Genomic DNA, 22473 nt, shown 5'->3' with positions numbered 1-22473 from the left:
GTGGCAAATGATAATGTCATTTATCAAAATTGCTTAGTTGGAGTTCAATTGATGAGGTGGATTCTTCAGTTGGTGAGTTGTCAATTTTATTTTGGTATGTATTTAAGTTATTTCCTATTTAACATTTGTACACTCATTTAAACATTTACCACATGTATATGTATTATTTCCAATTTTAATATTCTATAAATTCGAAAAATATTATCTTTTTTATAATTTTAATTTTCTGAAATATATTTTTGGAATTTAGTATGAATATTCAATTATATATATATATATATATATATTCGAATTTAGTATATTTTTATAATAATATTCAAACTATTTTAAAAATTTAAAGTCATATTGTTTTATAAATAACATTAATATATTTCATTAATGCATTATTATGTACTTTATTCATCCGATTAATAATAGATCAATTAATCAAATGAAATATAATAAAACATATTTGAATACATTATATGAATAATATTAATTTGTATATGTCATGAAATTTATATTGGTCTTTAGTATATTGCAAATTAATTATCTGAATATAATTTTGAAAAACTTAATATGAAATAAAATCAATTATCCGAAATTATATAGTAATTTGGATCGATCATTTTCATGTATATTTTGAACCGTATCAATGTGTAATGATTTTAAGACCAAAACTAATTGATATTTTGATTTTCAGTTTGTTTCATTTGGATTAGATGATTAGATTTTCCGTTTTTAACTTGCCATATTTCGTTTCAATTACTCATTGTTATGTATGTGTTCATAACTTGCCTTTTTTTGTTGTAATCAAATCACGGGAGATCATTTCTAGAATGAAAGTCAATGAAATTATTTAGTTGCTAATTAAACGTATGTTTAACTAAATGTAATATATAACACACATAATTTGATTTCTCCTAAATATAAGCACTACATAACTGACTCATAACATAATATCCGATTACTTTTTTTTTTTTGAGTAAATTATCCGATTACTATGGTAATTTATTTTCTTTACTTTTTAATATGCTCACTAATCAATTTTTGAGTTTATGTAAATCAAATCAAACTAAACCTAAATTAATCAATTATTTTCCTCCATTAATACATTTAATATTTATTTCCTTAACAACATGTTATTTATTTTTTTATTTAAATAAATAAGTATAAATACTCCTTTGAAACCCATTCCAACTCATTTATACTCTAACCACATTTTTTAGAATCACACCAACAATTGGTTTGGCTCATATGCTCTTTCTTTCTTTCTGTAGTTATATCGAATTATATATTATTGTGTATAATATATAACTAATTAGTTTGTCCAATGCATTGTGTTTGTTGTAAATCGTCGGTGTTAGCAATTTTTGATATATTTAATTTGATACTAAATTACAATTTAATTTATGTTTTTTTTTTTAGATACACTAGGAAGGTGCACGTGCGTTGCACGTGTCGGGACATTATTTTATACGGAAATCAACTTGTTAGGTGAAAAACTAAAAAGCATAATTTAAATGTAGGGAAAATTGCACATCACCCCCTATAAATTTCTAATTTTTGCAGTTTACCCCCTTAAATTTTTTAAAAGTGAATGCCCCCTTCAAAATGTTATTCTTGTTGCAAATTGCCCCGATAGCAAAACTCCGATGGAATATTCATCGGTATTGAGTATTTTTGTTGCACGTTGCCCCTTTAAATATTATTTTTATTGCACATTGTCCTTTAAAAACACTATTTTTTTTGCACGTTGCCCATTTAATATGTTATTTTTATTGCACATTGTCCTTTAAATATTTTATTATCAAAGAAAAATATATTTTTCTAGAAATAATTTAATTGATATTTAAATTTGCAAAAATATTAAAAAGTCTTGAAAAGTCTAATTCACCTCCCTCCTAGGCATATTTAATCTCTCAAAGTAAAATCTCTTAAAATATAAGAAAATTAGATGCAATTAATTAGTCAAAATATGCTTTCTCGTCGCCTCCTCCACCACGCCTCCTGCCGCCGCCGCCGCCTCCACCACGACGCCCTCCGCCGCCCATGCTCTTTCTCTCTCCGTCGCCGGCGGCGGTGGCCTTCTTGCTGCTACCGGAGAGAGAGAGAGAGAGAGAGAGAAGAAGAAATGGCTTCCACCAAAACTCCCAAAAAGACCAATCTTTTGGATCATAAGTCTATCAAACACATGCTCGATGAGTCAGTCACCGAGGTTCGTACGATTTCACTCGCTCAATCAATTTCTGTTTTTTTGCGATTGTTTTTTCTATTTTATTTTTCTTTTCTGCTTTTGGTTCAATTGTAATTCAATTGTGTGTTTTTTGGCGGCTGGAATTGATTTAGATGTTTGATTTTGTTTATTTATTATTTTAATGATATTTTTGTTGTTGGGATATGGTATAGATCGTGACGAGCAAAGGATTTCCAGAAGATAATAGGATGAGTAACATTCGTTTGTTGATTGGTGTTGTCATCATCGTCATTGCACTTTTTGCCCAGTTTTACAACAAGAAGTTTCCCGAAAATCGCAACTTCCTCCTCGCTTGCATCGGATTATATCCTTTTCGTGGCCTTGTTTCCGGTTTCTATTTAGTTATTTCGATCGAATATATGTTGTTAAAAAACAGTACAAATCAAAAAAAAATCTCATAAATATACTGAACCAATACGTGCAACGCACATCCACCTTCCTAGTTTTCTAAAATTAACCTAAACGATGTTGGGTCCACAAAATCTAACGTGATTCATGAGTGTCATACTTTGGCCCGTTTTGCCTTAGGTAGAGTTTGTTTTTCCTACTCAAATACGGCATGTGTATGAAAGAATTAAGTATGTCAAATTAATCATGTAGAACAAATAAACATTCAAAATCCACCGGAAAAGATTTAAAACAAAAAATTAAAAGAACCTTTGAAAATTTTATTAACTATTAAGTCAAAATTATATTTTAACGTAGATATAAGATACGTATTTATAATGCTGAAAATAATCAAAATTTGAGAATACTTGTACCACACATAACAATTACCTGCATACAAGAATATATATCAAATAAAAGTTACAACAATATCCCATGTTATCACATTCTTCCTACCAAACGATAAATAGCATGTAGAAACATAAATAGAAACTCAGTAGAATATAAAGAAATAGTAACACCACCAATATAGTGATTAAGCTAAGCAAGCAAGAAATCAAAGTAGAATTTCTTACAAATGGTCGATATGAACCGGCTTAATCGAGCTTAACGTCAGGCACATGTCGAACTTTATAAAAATCTTCTCCTCGAGCATCTGCGGCTCTGAGCCGGTCCTTGAAAAGATCAGGCATCCACCTGGCATTCAACTTTTGAAGGGTGCTGACGAATTTCAAACCTTCCGGAAGCATTTCCAGCTGTCGGCAATGCGCAATGACTAAACGTGTGAGCTTTGGCATAGCTTTGTTCAACCCTCCATCTCTTCAAATTCGGCAAGTCCCACAGTTTCAAATACAAAAGCCTCGGAAAACCATCTGTCGAGCACACCATGTCCTCTCCCACGTAGGAGGAGCCGTACAGTGTCAGACTACTCAGCCTCGAGAGCTTCTCCAGTGTTGCCATTGGGTCTTTGTCGAGCGCGGATGCCTTGAAGGTGATTTTAGAAATGCTCGAAGAGAAATGGTAATGTTCCGGAAGCTTAGATATACGCCCGTTTATGGATAGCTTGTACAGACGATGGCAGCCTAGCAAAGTTCTCAACAGGCTCAGCTCTTCGTCCGAACAGAACTGAGGGCAAGAAATCGAAAGGGAGGAGCGCCTCAGATGGTTCTGCGTGAAGCTTATGTACTTGATGATGTTTGGCAGGTCGTTCAGCTCGTCGTTTATTGCTGCTCTTAGTTTGCGAAGATTATTCAGCGTATCGAGATCTCTCACGTCGCAGAATCTTGTGTTGAAGTTCACGAGTATCTCCAGCTCACTCAGTCCGTCCAGCCTCAACTTTTTGCCGTCGTGAGTTTGAAATTTGGCGGGAAGATATAGATGCTCTAGTCTTGCCAACTTCCATATGACATTCGGGACTTCCAGTTCGTTATCCACTTCCAAATCGAGGGTCTGCAAGAATATCAGTTTGCCCAACGACGACGGCAACTTCTTGAAATGAGAAAAGCTCAAGCTCAAGTGCCTCAGATGGATTAAGTCTCCGATGGTTTTAGGAAGCTGGTAGCGAAACCCTTGAAGGTTGAGTACTCTGAGTAATTCAAGGTTGCCGAAGTGGACTTTCTTACGTTGCATAAAGTCAACCGTAAGATCATTAGCATAGAAGAAGGCCGACCTGATGTGACGGTATTCGCTGCAAGCAGCAACTGGATCGGAATTTGCAATGTTACTATGGCCCAAATAGACGGAAATTCTCCGCATTGTTGTTGCTGTTATCGCTGCTGTGTTGTTGCTGCTCGACGATTCGTGTCTGAAATCAACAACTTTGGCGAAGTTCTCTTCTTTGGCTTTACTTATACAGAGATCTCTCATAAGATCGTGAAGGCGGCAGCTTTTAAAACCGCCAGCAGTTTCCTTGACATTGACTTGTACCATAGACCTTTGAGCCAGTTCGGCCAAGTATCTTTCAGCTACATCAACCATTGTTTCTTCTTCAGCTCTATCGTCTCGTGATATAAAACCTTCGGCCAACCAGAACTGGTAGAGCTTTTCGGCTTCTATCTCGAAATCCTCGGGAAAATTGGCGAGATAAAGAAAGGGTTGCTTGAACTTGTACGGCAGATCATGGTAACTGAAAGCCAAAACGTCGTTTACAGCTTGTTGTTGTCCGTTGCCTCTGCCCCTGGCCAAGTACCAGGTGATGTTATCATATACCATTTGCCAATCCCTGAGTGTGTGTTTTGTAATGAGTAGCCCACCAAGAACACGGATGGCTAAAGGCAACCCACTGCACCGACCAACCATCTCCTTACCTAGTTTCTCCATGTCCAGGTCAATCTTGTACTCTGTCCAAAAACAATAATTCTACGGTCATCCTTATCGCAACTTTCGAAAGAAAATGAGGCTCAATTATATAAGGGCTGGTTCGGTTACCGCTATAAGGTTTACACTGACTAAATAATAGGGGCTAATAACACGTCCGGTTGACAAGATTCACATTTTTTCAAACCCGCTACTAAAATCAAAGTCCGCTATTAGATGCTGCTGTTGCATTAAATTAGTAGCACCCCTCCCCCATAGATTAATTTAATAGGGGTGATTAAAAAGTAAAAAAGACAATTTTATCCTTAAAATCATATCGTATTATTTTAATCTAAGTGATTTTATAGACAATTCATACATAATAACTGAATTTAACAAATTTTAATAGAATATCTAATCTAAGAAACCGAACATGCTACTAACCAAATAATTAATTAGCCAGTAGGGAGTTAATCCAATATAGGTAACCGAACGAGCCCTAATGTACATCAATCTAACAGAAACCATGCATCATCCTATGTGCAGTTTTTGACTTGAGTATATAAGATGAAAGAAGGAAAAATGAAGTATCTTACCAGCAACATTATCTTCACTTTTGGGAAATGTTTTCCTCCTGAGTAGCTCCCAGCTCTCCTCAATGCTCAAAAACCTCGGTTCGTAAAGAAAACAACTAGGGTTCGCAAGATCCGGGACTTGTCTGTTGCGAGTCGTGAGCAGAATCTTGCTACCTGCTGCCCTGGTCGTCATTGTCGTCGGGAAAGCGGGCTGCAACCTCTCCCAATCTTGGCCAGACCAAATGTCATCAAGAACCACCAAACACTTATTCTTAAGCTGGACACAGTGAAGCTCCTTCACCAATTCCTCGTCCCTCATGCCAAGGATTTCGCCCCGCTTCTCGGGTATAAGCTTGATCAGTATCTCCTGCAAAACATCCTTCTTATCCCACTGCTGGGATATACAAGACCAAGCAAACACATCGAAATGCCGCCTCACGTCACCGTGCGTGTACACCTTCCGAGCTATGGTGGTCTTCCCCAGACCCCCCATTCCATATATCGAAACCACTCTATCTCTCTGCCCGTCGTCGATCAAATGTGCAGCCAACATATTGACGTCACCCTCCAGCCCAACAAAGTCTTCGTCCACAACATGGGAATAAGACCGCCTCAAATCGAGAATCCTCGCCCGGCGCCTGAAATCTGTCCCTTCACCGGAGCTTTCAATAATCGGGTTCATCCCGAAAGTATGCATGCAAGCTCTCGGTGAGCCCGGTGATCTTGGCTCTGATACCAGACATCCGTGTACCCACACTGTAAGTGGCAACGATTTCCTTGAAGAAACAACCCATTTTCTTCAAAGGGTTTGATGAATTCCTCGACAACCTGGAGGCAACCTTAGCGGCCACGAAAACGACAACGTTGTCCTCGATGTCGTAGGCTGCTTCTCGTACTTCCGACACCCAATTGCTCAATCTCTCGTCGGCTTCTTTTTTGGAGGAACGATCGCATTAGCTGAAGCACCGGGTGGATAGCTTCCACCTCGGACTTGACTGAGGAGTAGAATCTAGCTTCTTCCACGAGGAGATTGCGGATTGTCGAAACTACTGCCTCCGCCATTTCAATCTGATCTTTCTTTTGGTGAATTTGTACACTGCAGACCAGAGAGATTTTTTTTCTGCTTTCTTTTATTATCAAAAGCTTTTGATTAGTCAAAAAAAAGCAAACAAAACAAGATCAAGTGTTGGACGTCCACAACTTCAGCTGACAAACAAGAACTCTGTGTTTCCTTTTGCAATGTGCAGTCCCCACCTTTGGAAAAAAATTATAAATGACAAAATTAATATGGGATATTTACAGTTTTGGCCCCCAAATTTTCACGTTTTCACTTTTGATCCCCATTTACCGCCTTCAACAAAGTACACACTAATGTTATCACATTTTAACACATTGAAAACCTTTGACCGTCAAGAAGTAACCGTCAACTATTGAACTAGGACTGAATTTGAGATTTTTCATTGAGAAAATTGTACTCAGATCCCTGCACTGTTTTAAAATATTCTAAAAGCCCCTACAATTTTATTCAATCCCAATTGAACCCCAAATTTCATCATTTAATCAATTTTGACAAACAACCCCGATTTTTACCACCATTACAGCTGACTGTTGACCGCCGTTGATTTTTTTTTTAACTTTTTTTTTTTCAGTATTGACTTTTTCTTAATACTGTTTTTGACGCTGTTCACCGACATTGGATTGTCGGTTAACAATGTTGACTTTTCTATTTTTCTTGATTTTTTTTAACTTTTTCCTGTGATTCTTTTTTTCCGATCAACACAATATTATTACTATATAACACCATAATAATACGTAATATTAAAATTACAAACTTCTACAAAAAAATTATCTAGAATTTTGGGCCAGAATAAATACAATTTTAAAAATTCTAAAATTCAATAATTTCTCCTCTCAAAATTTTCTTCGTGGAACCGCCACTGCATTCCAAATTTCTTCTCAAAGAAAATATGAAGAAGATGAATTAGACATGTGCGGAGTAATTTGAAATGAGATAACCACTCTAGTACAACGGTTTTTGGGGCTAATACCGGCAGTCAATTTTAATGTTTTTTTTTTGTTTTAAAAATTTTCTGTCGTTGAGCTGCGTTGACTTTTTTTTTTTTCTTTTGTTTTTTAACTTTTTTTATGATATTATTTTCTCACTGGTTATCAGCTTTGATTTTTTTTTTTAAATTATAGTTTTTCCACTACACAATAATTTAAATAAAAAAAAAGTAAACGATGTTAACCCGACATTCAACATTGGTCAACAGCGGCAAAAAAAATCAATTGAAAAAATAGTGAACCGAGTTAAAAAGAAAGCCAACGTCGGATTAAACGATTTTAAAAAATCGAGGTCATTTGCTAGAATTAATTAATAAGTTAAATATATTTTACACCCATGTACTATTATCACTATCGCGTTTACCCCTTGAACTATGAAATGCGACGAAATGGCCCATGCCGTCAACAAATATGTACTATTAGTAAGTTTGAAGCGTTGATTGAGTATTGATACTTTTGTTGGACAAATTTACCCCCTTTATCTATATATATACTTATTCGCATTTAATAAAGGGTTAAATACACTTTGCACATGTACGGTAGAAAATGTCGCATTCACCACCTATATTATGAAAAACTAGAAACACCCCCTAATTTTAATAGTGAATGGTCAAATAATAGAACCATTAATAATTATGGTGCATTTACTTGTATATCCTCTTATTTACCTAAATAGGGTCTATTTTTTTCTTCTCCAACAAAATTGCACGCCTTCCTCCCCATCATCGCCCCTATCAACCTGGTCTGCCACCCACACCAAGATCTTGAAACTCTAAAATCGCGACAATGCGATTTTGGGGATTTTCTTCGTAATATCAGAGTTCATTCGATTTAGCCATGGGAAAATCATAGAAACGTTCTCGGGGAAAAAAATGATAAAAAAAAACGAGTTGCCAAAACCGGACGAAATCGGATTTTTAGATGGAATATATGAGATGAGCTTACCTTCGTATCTAGTCGGTGGAAGTGGGCTCCGGCGAAAACAAGTATCTGATCGGATTCAACTTGGTTTTTTTGGTGCAGGAGGATTTCTTCTTGGAAGACCAATTTTACTGAATTTCTAAAATAAATTATGTTTTATTATTCTTTTGTCATTTTATAAATTGTCAGAGCATATTTCATTATTGAGTAATTCCTATTATTTTTTGCAAAATATAACATGCGTAAATGAATTTATAATTTTAAACAAGAAATGTAATTTGAAATTTCAATTTTATAAATATTTCTAATATTTTTTTATTTTGCATTTGTAGTAACTTCTGAAATAGAGTATTAATATATTTTTTTAACAACATAATTATTTTATTTTTCTTAAAATTTTAAAATAATTTTATGTTGCAATCAATTTTAATTTTGTAAGTTCTCTTAATTCGTTTACCAATTATTATATATAATATTTAAAATAAGTTATAATAATTTTCTAAATCAATTGAAACTTGTTGTTTTCCAATTATATAATTATTTTCTGTAATTTTACAATTTTATAACCACACACACACACACACACACACACACACACACACACATATATATATATATATATATATATATATATATATATATATATATATATATATATATATATATATATATATATATATGGTAAAGTGGCAAAAAAGTCCAAAAATAAAATAAATGGGGTCAATATGACACATTAGCTTCAACTAACAGAATAGTTAACGTCGGTGGGTTTTGTAGTTTTTGATACTATAGGGGGTGACTGCGACATTTTCCATAGTACAGGGGTGCAAAGTGTATTTTACCTTTTAATAAATGATTTTCTTTTAGCAATTAAATTATTTTCAATAATGTTTAATAATCTAAAATATTGAATCATTAGTCATGGATTAGAATTTAAATACTTATTATTCATATGAAATAAAAATGTAAAATGTCTAGATATTTTTTTTAATAAATGATTAAATTGAACTAGGTGTTTAAAAGTTAATTGATCAAATTAGGGTTAACTGCAAAAAAATCCCCTAAAACTTTGGACGTTTTTGCAATTTATCCCCTGAACGGAAAAAAGTTGCACGAGCATACCTGAAATTAATAAATTGTTGCACTGACAGCTAGAAATTCTATTTTTAGCCAAATTCTTCCCTGAATCGCACACGTGCAATTGACACGTGAAAATAGAGAGGCAAATTCACCGTCTCACAAGGTTTTTAGAAAAAAACGAAAAAAGAAAAACGACAGAAGAAAATTAAAAAAACAGAAAAAGGAAAAAAAATGGTCATCTTCTTCCTCATCCTCTTGGCAGCCGAACAGAGCACGCGAATTTGACCACACACAATTCAAAGACCACCACCACCTCTGCTCAACAATTATGAGGGTTAATCTAGTAAAATTTGAATATACATTAATTGTTCAGTTATCAAACAAGTTTAATCATTCAACATTCAGTATTCAGACATCGCTATTAACAATTCAGTCACGTATTCAGTATTCAGTGTTCAATGCTTAATTCTATCAAACATAACATTAGCCTCTTAGGAGCCATAGTTCCCTGAGGGGTTGTTCAGGAGCTAGCAATTTGGTAGCTTTCAAGTGGTGAGTTGCCACCCTTAGAACTCTTGATCTCTCCTTTTTGTTTCACCATATTCTCCTGTAATTTGGCTTGAATTATGGCATGGGCCGAAGTCATTGGTCTGGTCATATTGACCATGTAAAATATACTTTATTCATGTATTATATATTATTAAGTTATTATACTACTTAATATAAACAAAACGACGACGTTAATTTGTATGACGGGCGCAACGGGTTTTATAGCTATTAAAAAAAATTGACCCCGTCTTATACTGAAACACGGGAATCTTCTTCATTTAAGAATCTAATCTTATTGATGGATCTATCCATTTGGTCCCAGCGGGATGATTTTTCTCAGGCTTGACGGGCTCAACAGGTTGGTGGATCCGACTTGCTCACTCCTAAGAAAAATAAAGTAGATAAAAATATCAAAGACAATGTTTAGATAAGTTTTGTGAGTTATTTTTATTTTATTTTGGGGAATTATATTTTGAGAGAATAATTGGATAATGAAAGTGATTTTGTTTATACTTTAAAATGAGACAAAATAACTGTATTAGTGAAATTATATTTAAAGGTGCTAGAAAAATGTATGGTAGAAGAACAATTTTAAAAATAAAGTGATGTTTGTTTGTTTTTTAGCGAAGACAATTTTTACTGTAGCAGACAAGTCATTTTACTGTAGCAGTCACATCATGTCTGAAGGATAGATAAACTTTAGGAGTCCGTTTGGATGGACGGATTTGGGCTTGGACGCATTCTAAATCCGATGTCCAAAACCATTACCTCATTTGTGCCACAACTTAAATCAAGGACCCATTTTTTGACAGATTTCAAATCCTTCAATAAGGCCGGTCATTTGAAATCCACTGTTTCCACGTCTTCAATCGAATTAGGGAATTCTATCTTCTTCAACCTTCATATTAGGGATTTCTCTCTTCTTCAATCTTCGATCTTCTAGCAAGGGGATATTTCTCTTCACCTACGGCACTAACCTGCAGCCTTCAACTTCGGCGCAATTGTCTTTTTCTGATTGAAAATCGATACGCTCACTTCTCTATATTTAAATATAATTTGTTTATGCTAATTTTTATATGTCGTGTTTATGTAGAAGTAGAATTAGGCACAATTACCTCCATGATAGTATTTTAGCTCGGTTAAGTTTCACAAAATATAGGGTTCATTTGGACATTTTATGCTAATGTAGTACATATTTGAAGCCTATAATATCCAACTATAGCTTATGCTCTATTTTCTCATTTTCTTTTTGGTAAGGCCCCTTTCATTTTTGTTTTTTGCCTGTTAGGAGGAATTATGTAATTTCTGGATTTTTTTTTTGTTTTATATTTAAATTAATCGTTGATTTTTTGAAAAATCATGATAGTCGTAGATTTATTGTACTAGGTAGAGTTTGGTTAGTTCGTTGCATCTTGTTCGTTTTCTACTTTCAAGCAAATTGTTGTACTTTTGAGTATCATTAGCAAAATGAAATAGGGAGGTGCAATTTCAAAAAAGCTAGACATGGAAGCTCTCAATGTTAACATGTCAACTAGTGGTCACATTAGGTAAGTTAACATTCATTTTTAATATGCAAAGTTGTTGCTGACTTTATCAAATTTTTATTTGGCTGAGGATGTTAGTGAATTTTTACATCTGAATTTAAATAATTCTCATGTTAAAAGCTTCTTCTTTGTGTTGTGTGTTCGCATAGGATTAAAATCTTTGTGAAAGTTTAATCTTGATAAGCAACACTAGCTGGATATTTTAATCGTGTTCTGATCGTTTTTTTTTTTCTTCTTGAATGGTTATTTGCAGCACCCAAGTATAAGAAACAACCACATGTTTCTTGGAACAAAAAGGATGTACAATCATTTGGCAATAAATTTGACTGATCAAATGGCTCCAGGAAATGAATGTGATATTGATACCTAGGCTAATTGGGGATGAAGTGTTTAAAGTTGTTCGGATGTTGATGTGATGAATGATAACTAAGAAGAATTTAATTTGTTAAAAGCTCTACCGGATGAAAAGAAAAGGGAGTTGATTTATTATCTAGTTTACTCTTTAATTGTTTGTAGGTTTTAATTTTATTTGGCTACAGTTCTTATTGTGGTTACTGATAATCTTTTTAGTTGAGATGTGTTTGTGTGTGTTTATAGTTATTATTTAATGAAACTCATCAGATATTTCTCGGAAGTTCTATTGTAACATCACATTTGTAAAATTTGAAAACATTTATAAAACTAATTAAAGAGTTTAACTCCACTAGTGAATTTGGTTTGTACAAATCCTCGTGTATCAAAATAGGGGATTTTAAATGGTATGAGTTTCAAATTCGAGGTATTTCCATTCGTTTGAAATCCTCCAATCCAAACGGGCCCTGGGAGTTGTTTTGAGAATTTCTCTTAGAAACCTTAACAAATACGAATTTTTTTTGTGGAAAAAATTTGAGTGAGATGAAAATGTAACTTATCTACTTTGATCTGCACGTGTAAACAAATTAGACATCCGATAAAATTGGCCAAAGTGTAGAATCGAACGAACCAAAATAGACAAGACAAATTAAGCCCAATAAGTCCAGATTAAATAACTAATGGTGATGTCCCATTTGATGAGCCCAACCCAATTTGGAGATGGATAAAGTGGGTCGGGTCGGATCGGGTCATGACCCAAATTAAACCCCACCAACCCGAGTATTTCGTAACTTGTCACTTGTTTCTTGTTTCAGTCTTATAAATTCTCAGTCAGTGTAGAATAACTCATTTTCAGACAAAAAAAGAAAACCCTAGAAATTGAGAGAGAGAGAGAGAATGCAGGAGAAGAAAGAAGAAATGGCTTCCACCAAAACTCCCAAAAAGACAAATCTTTTGGATCATAATTCTATCAAACACCTGCTCGATGAGTCAGTCACCGAGGTTCGTACGATTTCACACGCTCATCAATCAATTTCTGTTTTTTCCGATTGTTTTTTCTTTTTTATTTTTCTTTTCTGCTTTTGGTTCAATTGTAATTCAATTGTGTGTTTTTTGGCGGCTGGAATTGATTTTGATGTTTGATTTTATTTATTTATTATTTGATTTTTGTTGTTGGGATATGGTAGATCGTGACGAGCAAAGGGTTTCCTGAAGATAATAGGATGAGCAACATTCGTTTGTTGATTGGTGTGGTCATCATCGTCATTGCACTTTTTGCCCAGTTTTACAACAAGAAGTTTCCCGAAAATCGCAACTTCCTCCTCGGTTGCATCGGATTATATCCTTTTCGTGGCGTTGTTCCATTAATTTTAATATTTTTTTTTAATTTTGAAAATAGTAATCGAATCTGTTTGTAGCAATTTTCTGTTTTCTGGCCGCTTGCCTTTCTCTTAAATGTGTATACAAAATTAATAAGGTTTAAATTTTGGAGAAGGCATTAGCAATAGATAGTGGATCAAAAAGTTTGTTAGGAATTTTATTCCGGGGGTGAAATAATTGGAAAAGTGGCTGAAAATATATGGATGGATCTCGAAGAACTTATCTTTTGCTTTAATGGTGGTTTTAGATAATTAAAACATTAAATATCAATAAAAAAAATAGATTTTGTGGTTGTTCTTGCTTTAGGGATCACGGAGAATGTCATTTCAAGCGGTTTATCGATTTATGTTTTCAGGATTCCTTTATGTCTCCATTACAAATTGTATTATTTGTTTGATCTTTGACGCGAACAAGTATGTTGTATTCAACGGGCTGTTACAACTCATCATATACATGAAGGAGAAGAATGCCATACTATTCACCTATGCTCCATCCGTAAGTTATCACTATTCTCTTTGATTGAATTTTCTGCACATGGCTTGTATTATTTCAGATTCGTTTTATACTAAGTTAGGAATTTTTAGTGGTCAATGTTTTTATCCGTTGCATATTAAGTCCTGTATTTGAATTGGTTTATGCAATACTTTATGCACTTGTTGACATTCTAATTATGCCTAATTGATGATATTTTTTTGTTTAATATATTGGTGCTGAGCATGGAAATGGTTTTGGTATTCTGTCATATTATGCTTTGTTCTTTGCCTGAAATTATGTTTCTGGAATTGGAATATATTCAAAAAATGAGATACATATATAAAATATCGTCTTTATTTGATCACTGAACATTTATGGAAAAGGAATGCTTTGGCATCCGATTTGAAAAGTTCTTTCCATTTTTCGGTTAATTATATTCATTTGCCCATGTCATTAATTGGTATTACGGTCACCAACCCAAGGTTTAATCTCATTACAAAAACCTATCTTGTCTGAGCTTTACAATTATCCCACTGAGTTTTGTAATTGTCTTACAAATTTACTCTTACTGCGTCGCTAGTAATGGAATGTTTTAGATTTCAGGGAATGTATGTTCTTATGAAAGTTCTAAATTTACCCTTTGGGTCAATTGTAAGATTTTACATTTAAAAGGGTTCAAAAGTAATATTTTAATAAATGTTCATTATGGTTGTGGCAAAATAATTTGAGTCTTTTTTTTATCAGTTACAAAACAATTTTGTGTCTCTTTTTAATTAGTACTCAAAAAACTTTGAATAGCATCTGATGGTTTATAGTTTTCCCCAATTTTTCAAAGGAAACCTGATGGATTGTAAAATTTAAATTTAGTGTTTGAATATTTTTTTTATTTAATATTAGTTAGTTAAATCATGAAAGCAATGTTTTATTTTTTCATTTTAAATGATCGAGAAGAATAGCATCTATCTATTTTTATATCAACGTATTGATATAATTGTAGTTTCACCAAAAAAGATGGGGATATTTGTAATTCAAGCATACTTTAAGGGTTTCTTTGTGATTTATTCTATTTCTTTTTTTATGAATAATTTAAACATTTCACGAATTCCATTAGGAGTTTTGACGGACAATTATTTTGAGGGGGTAATTTTAGTTTCTTCAACAAAGGGATTTGATATAATCAAACCAAATTTTTGGGGTGATAACCGTAATATATCCTTAACGAATTTGCCAAATCACAAGGTAACCCGGAAAACTTTATCTGTGTAAAACACCTCTCATGAACATCATTGAATTTTTGTAGCATATTTTTTTGGATCTTCTCATTTTCTTTTTTCGGTTGGCTCGAGATTTGGTAACAATGTACGTAGAAATGCAGGACAAGGTTAAAACAGTCATAAATTTAGATCTATTAACTACATTGCATCTCCAAGTTCTTCCTTGATACTGATTCTAATTGATAATTTGACAAATTTGGCTTAATATACACGATGCTGATTTCAATTTGTGACAAATTGAGTTGTATGTGTACCTGTTTGTGTGGCTAAAAACACACGAGATAGCATTTGTTTTTTTCAAAACTTAGATAAACCTGAAATATCTATTGAATTTTTTTCCGACAGGGATCTTTCAACTCGACAGGGTTAATTGTAACTTCTAAGCTGCCAAGATTCTCAGATATGTATACCCTTATCATAGCAAGTGCAGATCCCCAGTCGATATCTGCAAAAGCACCGGTTGAATTCACCAAAAGCGTGACTCAGTGGTAATCTTTTTTAATAAAAATAAGAAAAATATCTTCTTTCTCTCCCCACTTAGAAGTATTTGGTTTTTGGTACTGATCTCGTGTTTGTTTGTAGGTTCACCAAGGATGGAGTTTTGGTGGAGGGACTTTTCTGGAAGGATGTTGAAGGACTGATAAACGAATATGCAAAAGAAACTAAAAAGAGCAAATAGAGAGTTTGTTAAAACTTGCATTTATATTATGGTGAGTCATTCTTGGGAGAACGATACATATGCAGAACTACTAGTTTATGGTAACTGAAACTAATTTTACTCTCTTGTATCGACTTTATTTTTAATTGAATATCATTGAATTTATCCTGGATAACTTTTGGGGAGAATTTGGGTGTTATATCTGTGGTTTGCATTGGCCTAGTTGATGATGATATTCTAAGTACCTTTCTTTTTCTGTATCATTGAATTCGGTTTCTGGTTAGTTCACTCACAAATATGCACGCACATCCGTAGTTGTCATTTTTAGTTCTTTGTGATCAATTACGGGTTTTGAGATTAAGTATTGATAGTTATAGGTTGCCACCTCTCCACAAATTTTGATGTCATTGGTTTTGTGATGGGAGTGGTTGAATCCGTCAAATGGTAGAGGTCGATTCTTCGATCGGAGGAAAATCGAACATCTAGAATGGAAACAAACAAAACTGGTTCATAACAAATAAATTACATAATATAAAGGGCAGCTAAAATTGGTACCAAAATTTTCTCACTTTAATACCTCTTTAATACATATTTTATAGAAGTCTTTACATTTTTTTCTTAGTTTAATACCTTCAAATAATTTTTTTTATTAGCAATACTAAAACACTCTTCCTCAAACAAAATACAATTTATGCAAATAAATTTTGTTTCCTCTCATTTAAACGATTTCCTCCCTCTCTTCTTCTCCCCCAAACTCGATAAACCCTCTCTTCTTCATCTTCTTACGAATCCTCCAAATAATCTTAAAATTCAAAAATAAAAACATCACAAAACTTATAAAATGGAGTCACAAAACAACGAAATTGTAGTTTACATGGAAGGAGAACCCACTAAAAATATGTATCTATGTCTTTTTAGAGCTTGGAAGTCGATTTTGAAGTTTTTTTGTTTGAACTCCCGCCAGTTTTCAACACATACATGTCTAGACTTTTTGTCAAGTTTCGACACCAACTTGTCGAAAAATATTAAGAAAAAATAAATAAAAAAATAATAATTTCAACACATACATGTCAAAAACCACACATTGGGCAAATCTCACTTCAGGACATCACTTAAATGTGATATTCTTCTTAACAATCTGTCGGAAACCTTCAATTCGATTATATTGGATGCTATGGCTAAGCCATTGCTTGGAATGGTGGAGACAATCAGAATATATTTGATGAAGAGGCTGCAATCTAGGAGGGACTACATCACAAAGTATGCAGCTCCACTTTGTCCAAAAGTGCAGAAAAAGTTAGAAAAAATGAAGGATGAATGCAGAGTATGTATTGCTAAGCATGCAGTGGATGAAAAAAATGAAGTGATGGATATTTATGGTTCCAGATATGTAGTGGATAATGATATAACAATACACGTTCTTGCAGAAGATGGGACTTAACAAATATTCCTTGTACACATGGGATATGTGCTATTGCATGGTCTGGGAGAATTCCAAAGGTATATGTTCATCAGTATTACTCGAAAGAAATGCATATATGAGCTATAAGCACATCATATATCCAGTCAAAGGTCCGCAATATTGGCCACAAACTGGAAAATAGCTGTTAGTGCACCTGGACAATTAGATTATCTGGTAGGCCTAATGCAAGAAAAAGAGAAGTTGATGAACATGGTCATTCTACCAAAGAAAAGCTGAAAAAAAGGGTTAAAAATTTCTTTATTACAAGGTATGTGGTAAAGATGGGCAACAACACACTAACATGATCTTCTAAAAAGAAGAAAAGAAGGGAAAATGATAGTACTCCATCAACTACTCATGTGACCGCAATAAATTGTACTAGTAATAGTATCGTTTCAATGAGTGTTGATGCGATTCTTGGTCAAGTAAAAGAACCACATAAAAAGAGGAAGATCAAGTGTAGTGTATGTTTCAAAGAGGGCCATAGAAGAAATAAATGTGATGCTCCAGCAGCAAAAATTTGGAGAAATCTTGATTTTTATGCTCCTAACCACCAGTACATGCCACAAGAAGAACCAGAGTTGCATGTATTAGCACAAGAAAATGTGAGTAAATTATTTTTCTTTGTGTCAGTCAGTATATGTATTTAGTAATAGTTTACTTTAAGTAATTATTCACTTTTTGTTGTTCTTGATATATGTGGTTCAATATGTATACAAAGTACTATTACAGGGGCAAATTCAAGCTTACCTATTATCAATATTGGGGGAGCTTCACTTAAGACGGATTTTATTAAGCATGGCAAAAGATGTGTTACCTTAAAATTATTACAGGGTTTTGCAAAATCAGAGTTGAAAAACAAAAACTAGGAGAGTGAGTACATTCACTAGATAAGTTGTATTTTTTTTAGGATAAATACGAGGTACTTTTGATTTCATTGGTTATGTTTTGATGCTTGAATTTTGTTTGTAAAAAAAGACGTCTGATAGTCATGATTATTTCATTAGCAACGGCTTGTTACTAGGAAAATATATTGTAATATATTTAGAATAAAAAAACAATTTTCCCATTGTTTTTTTTCCTTGTGTTGTATTTCATTGCATTATTTACTGTACAAACCTTATTTTCTTATATTTTTATACTTGCAATGAAATAGATTTTTTTTAGAGTAAATTAGAAAAGTAAACTGTCCATAATATCCTTATTCTTAATTGATTTGACTGACTTTCAATTAGTAGTTAACAGTAGTTAACAAAAATGTGAAAGTAAAGATGAGAATGAGATGGGTTTGAGAGATGAGTGCTATAGTGGTACATTTGAGAGATGGAGACTACAACGGGATGAAATCTAAAGATGAGGGACTAACAAAAGGATTTAGCCCATACATATTTCAACTTCGACCCAAGAAAGTTAAAAATTGGAATTTTCAGGATTCATGATAAAAAAGAAATTTATTCCAAAACTGTTTAAAAAAAAAAATCGGAATCTGCAATAATTGAAAATTTCCATTCAAATTTTCACAAGTAACTCCGAGTCACATAAACCCAATGAAAAAGTCAAGTGCGTTTTCTTGTCTTGATCACTTTCTCAGTAAACTTTCCACCTTCGTTTTTTGAACTAGTAAACTTTCCACCTTGCAAAACAACAAAATCAAAGGTTCAATTGGACATTAGAAAAACGAGTAGTATATTTGCCTACGTTTCAAAATACAAAATCAAGCTGTTGGAGAAATATATCATCTGCAATACGCCCTCTCAAGTGCGGGGGAATACATTTTAAGTCTAGCACTTGAAATATTTGAAATGGGTGGCTGTGGGATTCGAACAAGACCTTTTCATTTGGCCTTACTCTGATACTATGTTGAATGACCATCTCACAAAACGCTTAACATGTTAGTGAAATGTATTATTTAATATTAATATCTTTAATAAAATCATGGTCCCATTATAAATGCATTTTCTGGAATTCAAATCAAGATCTCATATACATTTCAATAATTCAAAATTCCGTTGAAATTCTCACAAGTAACTTCGAGTCGCAAAATTCAGTGAAAAGGTCGAGTGTTTTTCCTTACTTGGTCACTTCCTTCCACTCTGCAGAATGACAAAATCAAGAAAGATAGGGAAGAACCAATAATAACATCATATAAACAAGCCTATGTCACTGAAACTAGGTGCTCTATAATGAATAAACACCAAGCAAGAATAGTGAACCTTCAATTCAAAGTTTTAATTGGATAGAGTAATGAGTAGTATTTGCGTACCTGCCATAAATAAAGGATAGTAATACTGATCCACCATAATACTGTTGGGGATCGTGCATGTATACGCAGCGGAATTTAAAATTTTAGATCGAACTAGTTTCGATTACATGCATAAACTAATCACATAGTCAACGTACTTTAACGCTTCCGTCATACATATGGTAATTATCGATTTAATTGAAAAATACATAAAACCGAAAATCACGAAACATGCTTATTCATCATTCAATGAAATCGAAACACGTAATCACATATTACTCACAATCATAAATTATAATTCATACAAACATGCTCGAATTAATTTACGATAGTTTCGATTTATTTACCTCTTGTAGCGTGAGATTTCGACGAATCGAAACCTAAAACGAATCACGTACAAGCTGCAAATTACCAATCCTCGGGGCTGCAACTCACGACTGGAACAAGCTGATCCAGCAAGCGACGAGCGGCGGTGAATGGCAGCAGCAGCGGCGGCGCGTGAGCGGCGTAGCGGCGCGTGCGGCGGTGCGTGGATTCGTCGGGGCAGCAGCTCCTCTCCAATTAGGTTTCACCTCGTATTTTCGACCCACTCGAACTACAGCACTAGATGTAAACGAGTTAGATAACAACACGAATAAAACGAAGGAAAAAGAGGAGAAAACCGGCGGTTTTCCGGCAATGGTCGGCGGTGGCGCGGCGGGGCAGCAACGGCCGAAGGGGAGAGCGGCTAGGGCTTGAGTGGCTAGGGTTTTGTGCTGAAAATCTGATCTCAAACTCTTGTTTGAGGTCTATTTATACTTAGGGTTTTCAACCCTAGTGGGCTTAAGTCATTGGGTTTGACCCACTGATGCATTAAGCCCATTCCCTCGTCGGCCTCGTTTCTAATAAACGATCGTCCACAAAATTATAACAAAATTATATTTGTGACGAGCTCAAAGTCCTCGTCGATACGAGTGCCTCTTCGAAATTTCCAATTTCCAAAATTGGAAACTTCCACTTTAGTGGACTTGCTAAATCGGGAAACTTCCCAATTTAGAAAGTTCACTAAATTCCGCATTTCTCTCTTTCTCCACGTTTATTCCAATTCGCAATTCACAATTATGAATCTTGGATTCAATCATATCGACATCCAATCGTTCAAAGATTAACACATTAATCTATGCTTGTTGTTATCAAGGATCTATATTACACGAGAGGTGTGACCCTCAATGGTTCAGGTGTATGCTAGCCGTGGGCTCACTACTCTTTGTGATTCGAACAACACATTGTTCTTATACGAACTCCTCCCAAGAGTCCCGATTAGAGTAAAACTCATTTTACCTAATCCCCGATCAAGTCGGTGCCCAACGAATCAAGATTGGCGTCTAGCAACTACGCATCATGATTCCCTAGATACAAGTGAAGTGCCTGCAAGAACCTTATGATATAGTTAGCGTACAGTACGATCCTTTCGCAGCACATGTCCCGATTGAACTAGAGGCATTGGTTCACCGAGACCTCTTATAAAGTTCAATAACCGTGCGAACGTTCTAGGTATTATAAATCCGTTCGTGTGCGACTTAGGGAAACACATTTCCCTAATCACCCCACTATCAACTCTGGCCAGAGATTCTATGGATTATAAACCGTCAGAACACACAGGACATCCATGACTACTCAAGCGCTCGAATCCCCTACTACAATACACAGACTTCACACTAGATTTCGGATTGCACGAACGTTGACCCTTGGAGTGGTCTGCGGTGGGACTCAGAGACAGGTCACGATACAATCAGTCCTCTAGTGAAGTCACGGTGATGTCTGGGTCTTAAGGACTAATGGTGTACAACTATATCTTAGAAACCTATTACTCGATGAATGAGAACCACTTATAGATTTCTAGGGCGAGGGAGTTCAGTGAACTCATCTAATATGAGCACCCACTCAAGTATGCCGATGTCACAACACCGAGGACTCATGAGACGCAGTACACATACACTAAGTGCTAGTCTCAAAAGGGAAAGGCCGGTATCCTCATTATTGGCGTAACCCATCGACTAGGAACAAGGTTTAACAGTTACATTACATTGCTGAGTTATCTCACGATTCTACTAGATCAACTCACAGTAATAGAGTAACTCGTTAGGACTATATCTATGCTACTTGCATGGGATAACAGATATAGAATGCCAAATAAGATATTTTATTATTACGAACGAAAAACGATTGTTTTATTACAAGGATAAAGAGAAGACCACAACCACAAGTTGGCTTGTTGGTCACCTACTCTAACAATCTCCCACTTGACCTAAAGCCAACTACTCATAAATCTAAGTCCCATCGACTCTCGATGTTTCTCGTGGACTGATCCTGACAATGGCTTGGTGAAGGGATCTGCAATATTGTCCTCCGAGGTGACTCTGTCTAGCTTGACTTCACCTCTCTCTATGATCTCTCGGATCACATGGTATTTTCTCAACACGTGCTTCGACTTCTGATGAGCTCTTGGTTCCTTAGCTTGCGCTACGGCTCCGTTGTTATCGCAGTACAGCCGTACTGGATCGCTAGCGTTCGGAAATACACTCAACTCTTGGATGAATTTCCTAATCCATGACCCTTCCTTTGAAGCATCTGATGCTGCAATATATTCAGCCTCGGTGGTGGAATCAACCGTCGTGCCTTGTTTGGAACTCTTCCAACACACGGCACCCCCGTTGACTTTGAATATATACCCCGAGTTTGACTTCGAGTCATCCACGTCCGATTGAAAACTAGAATCCGTGAAGCCTTCTAATTTCAACTCGGTATCCCCATAGACCAAAAACAAATCTCGAGTTCTTCGCAAGTACTTGAGCATGTCCTTCACAGCCTTCCAATGGGCTGGGCCGGGTTCGGACTGATATCTGCTCGTGACGCTCACAGCATACGCAATATCAGGTCGTGTACACAGCATGCCATACATTATGCTTCCTGTAGCGGATGCATAAGGTGTCCTTTTCATC

At 34.8% G+C, this 22473-nt stretch overlaps 2 protein-coding genes and 1 long non-coding RNA gene across 3 annotated transcripts; 2 read left to right on the top strand and 1 right to left on the bottom strand.

Annotated features, from left to right (window-relative positions):
• The first annotated feature begins 2096 nt into the window (after positions 1-2096).
• LOC148770106 (uncharacterized) lies at positions 2097-2600 on the top strand. The gene is made up of 2 exons (XR_016031811.1): positions 2097-2197; positions 2389-2600. It is a non-coding gene; the product is annotated as an uncharacterized LOC148770106 (long non-coding RNA).
• Positions 2601-3105: 505 nt separating this feature from the next.
• On the bottom strand, positions 3106-6428 carry LOC105953586 (putative inactive disease susceptibility protein LOV1; the record flags this gene model as incomplete). Its single annotated transcript, XM_088819824.1, is given in 4 exon segments — positions 3106-3424; positions 3426-4962; positions 5515-6187; positions 6189-6428. Coding segments are annotated over 4 exon segments (2655 nt in total), but the record flags the coding sequence as incomplete, so codon positions are not given.
• Positions 6429-12840: 6412 nt separating this feature from the next.
• On the top strand, positions 12841-16010 carry LOC105953613 (Microsomal signal peptidase 25 kDa subunit (SPC25)). The gene is made up of 5 exons (XM_012977287.2): positions 12841-13004; positions 13190-13341; positions 13796-13877; positions 15476-15618; positions 15713-16010. The coding sequence occupies exons 1-5, from the start codon at positions 12900-12902 to the stop codon at positions 15807-15809; spliced, it is 579 nt and encodes a 192-aa protein (XP_012832741.1). The 5' UTR covers positions 12841-12899; the 3' UTR covers positions 15810-16010.
• The last annotated feature ends 6463 nt before the right edge of the window (positions 16011-22473 follow it).

Source organism: Erythranthe guttata, chromosome 6 (genome assembly GCF_056151865.1).
Source record: "Erythranthe guttata isolate IM_541 chromosome 6, IM_541, whole genome shotgun sequence".
NCBI lineage: Eukaryota > Viridiplantae > Streptophyta > Magnoliopsida > Lamiales > Phrymaceae > Erythranthe > Erythranthe guttata.
Note: the sequence above shows the minus strand (reverse complement) of the source record. Positions and strands in the feature narration are given on the sequence as shown.

Excerpts from the sequence above, each read along its gene's own strand:
- LOC105953613 (XM_012977287.2), top strand. The coding sequence starts at position 12,900 with ATGCAGGAGAAGAAAGAAGAAATGGCTTCCACCAAAACTCCCAAAAAG. Across the intron at positions 13,005-13,189 it reads TCGATGAGTCAGTCACCGAG|ATCGTGACGAGCAAAGGGTT; the intron begins GTTCGTACGATT and ends GGGATATGGTAG. Across the intron at positions 15,619-15,712 it reads ACCAAAAGCGTGACTCAGTG|GTTCACCAAGGATGGAGTTT; the intron begins GTAATCTTTTTT and ends GTTTGTTTGTAG.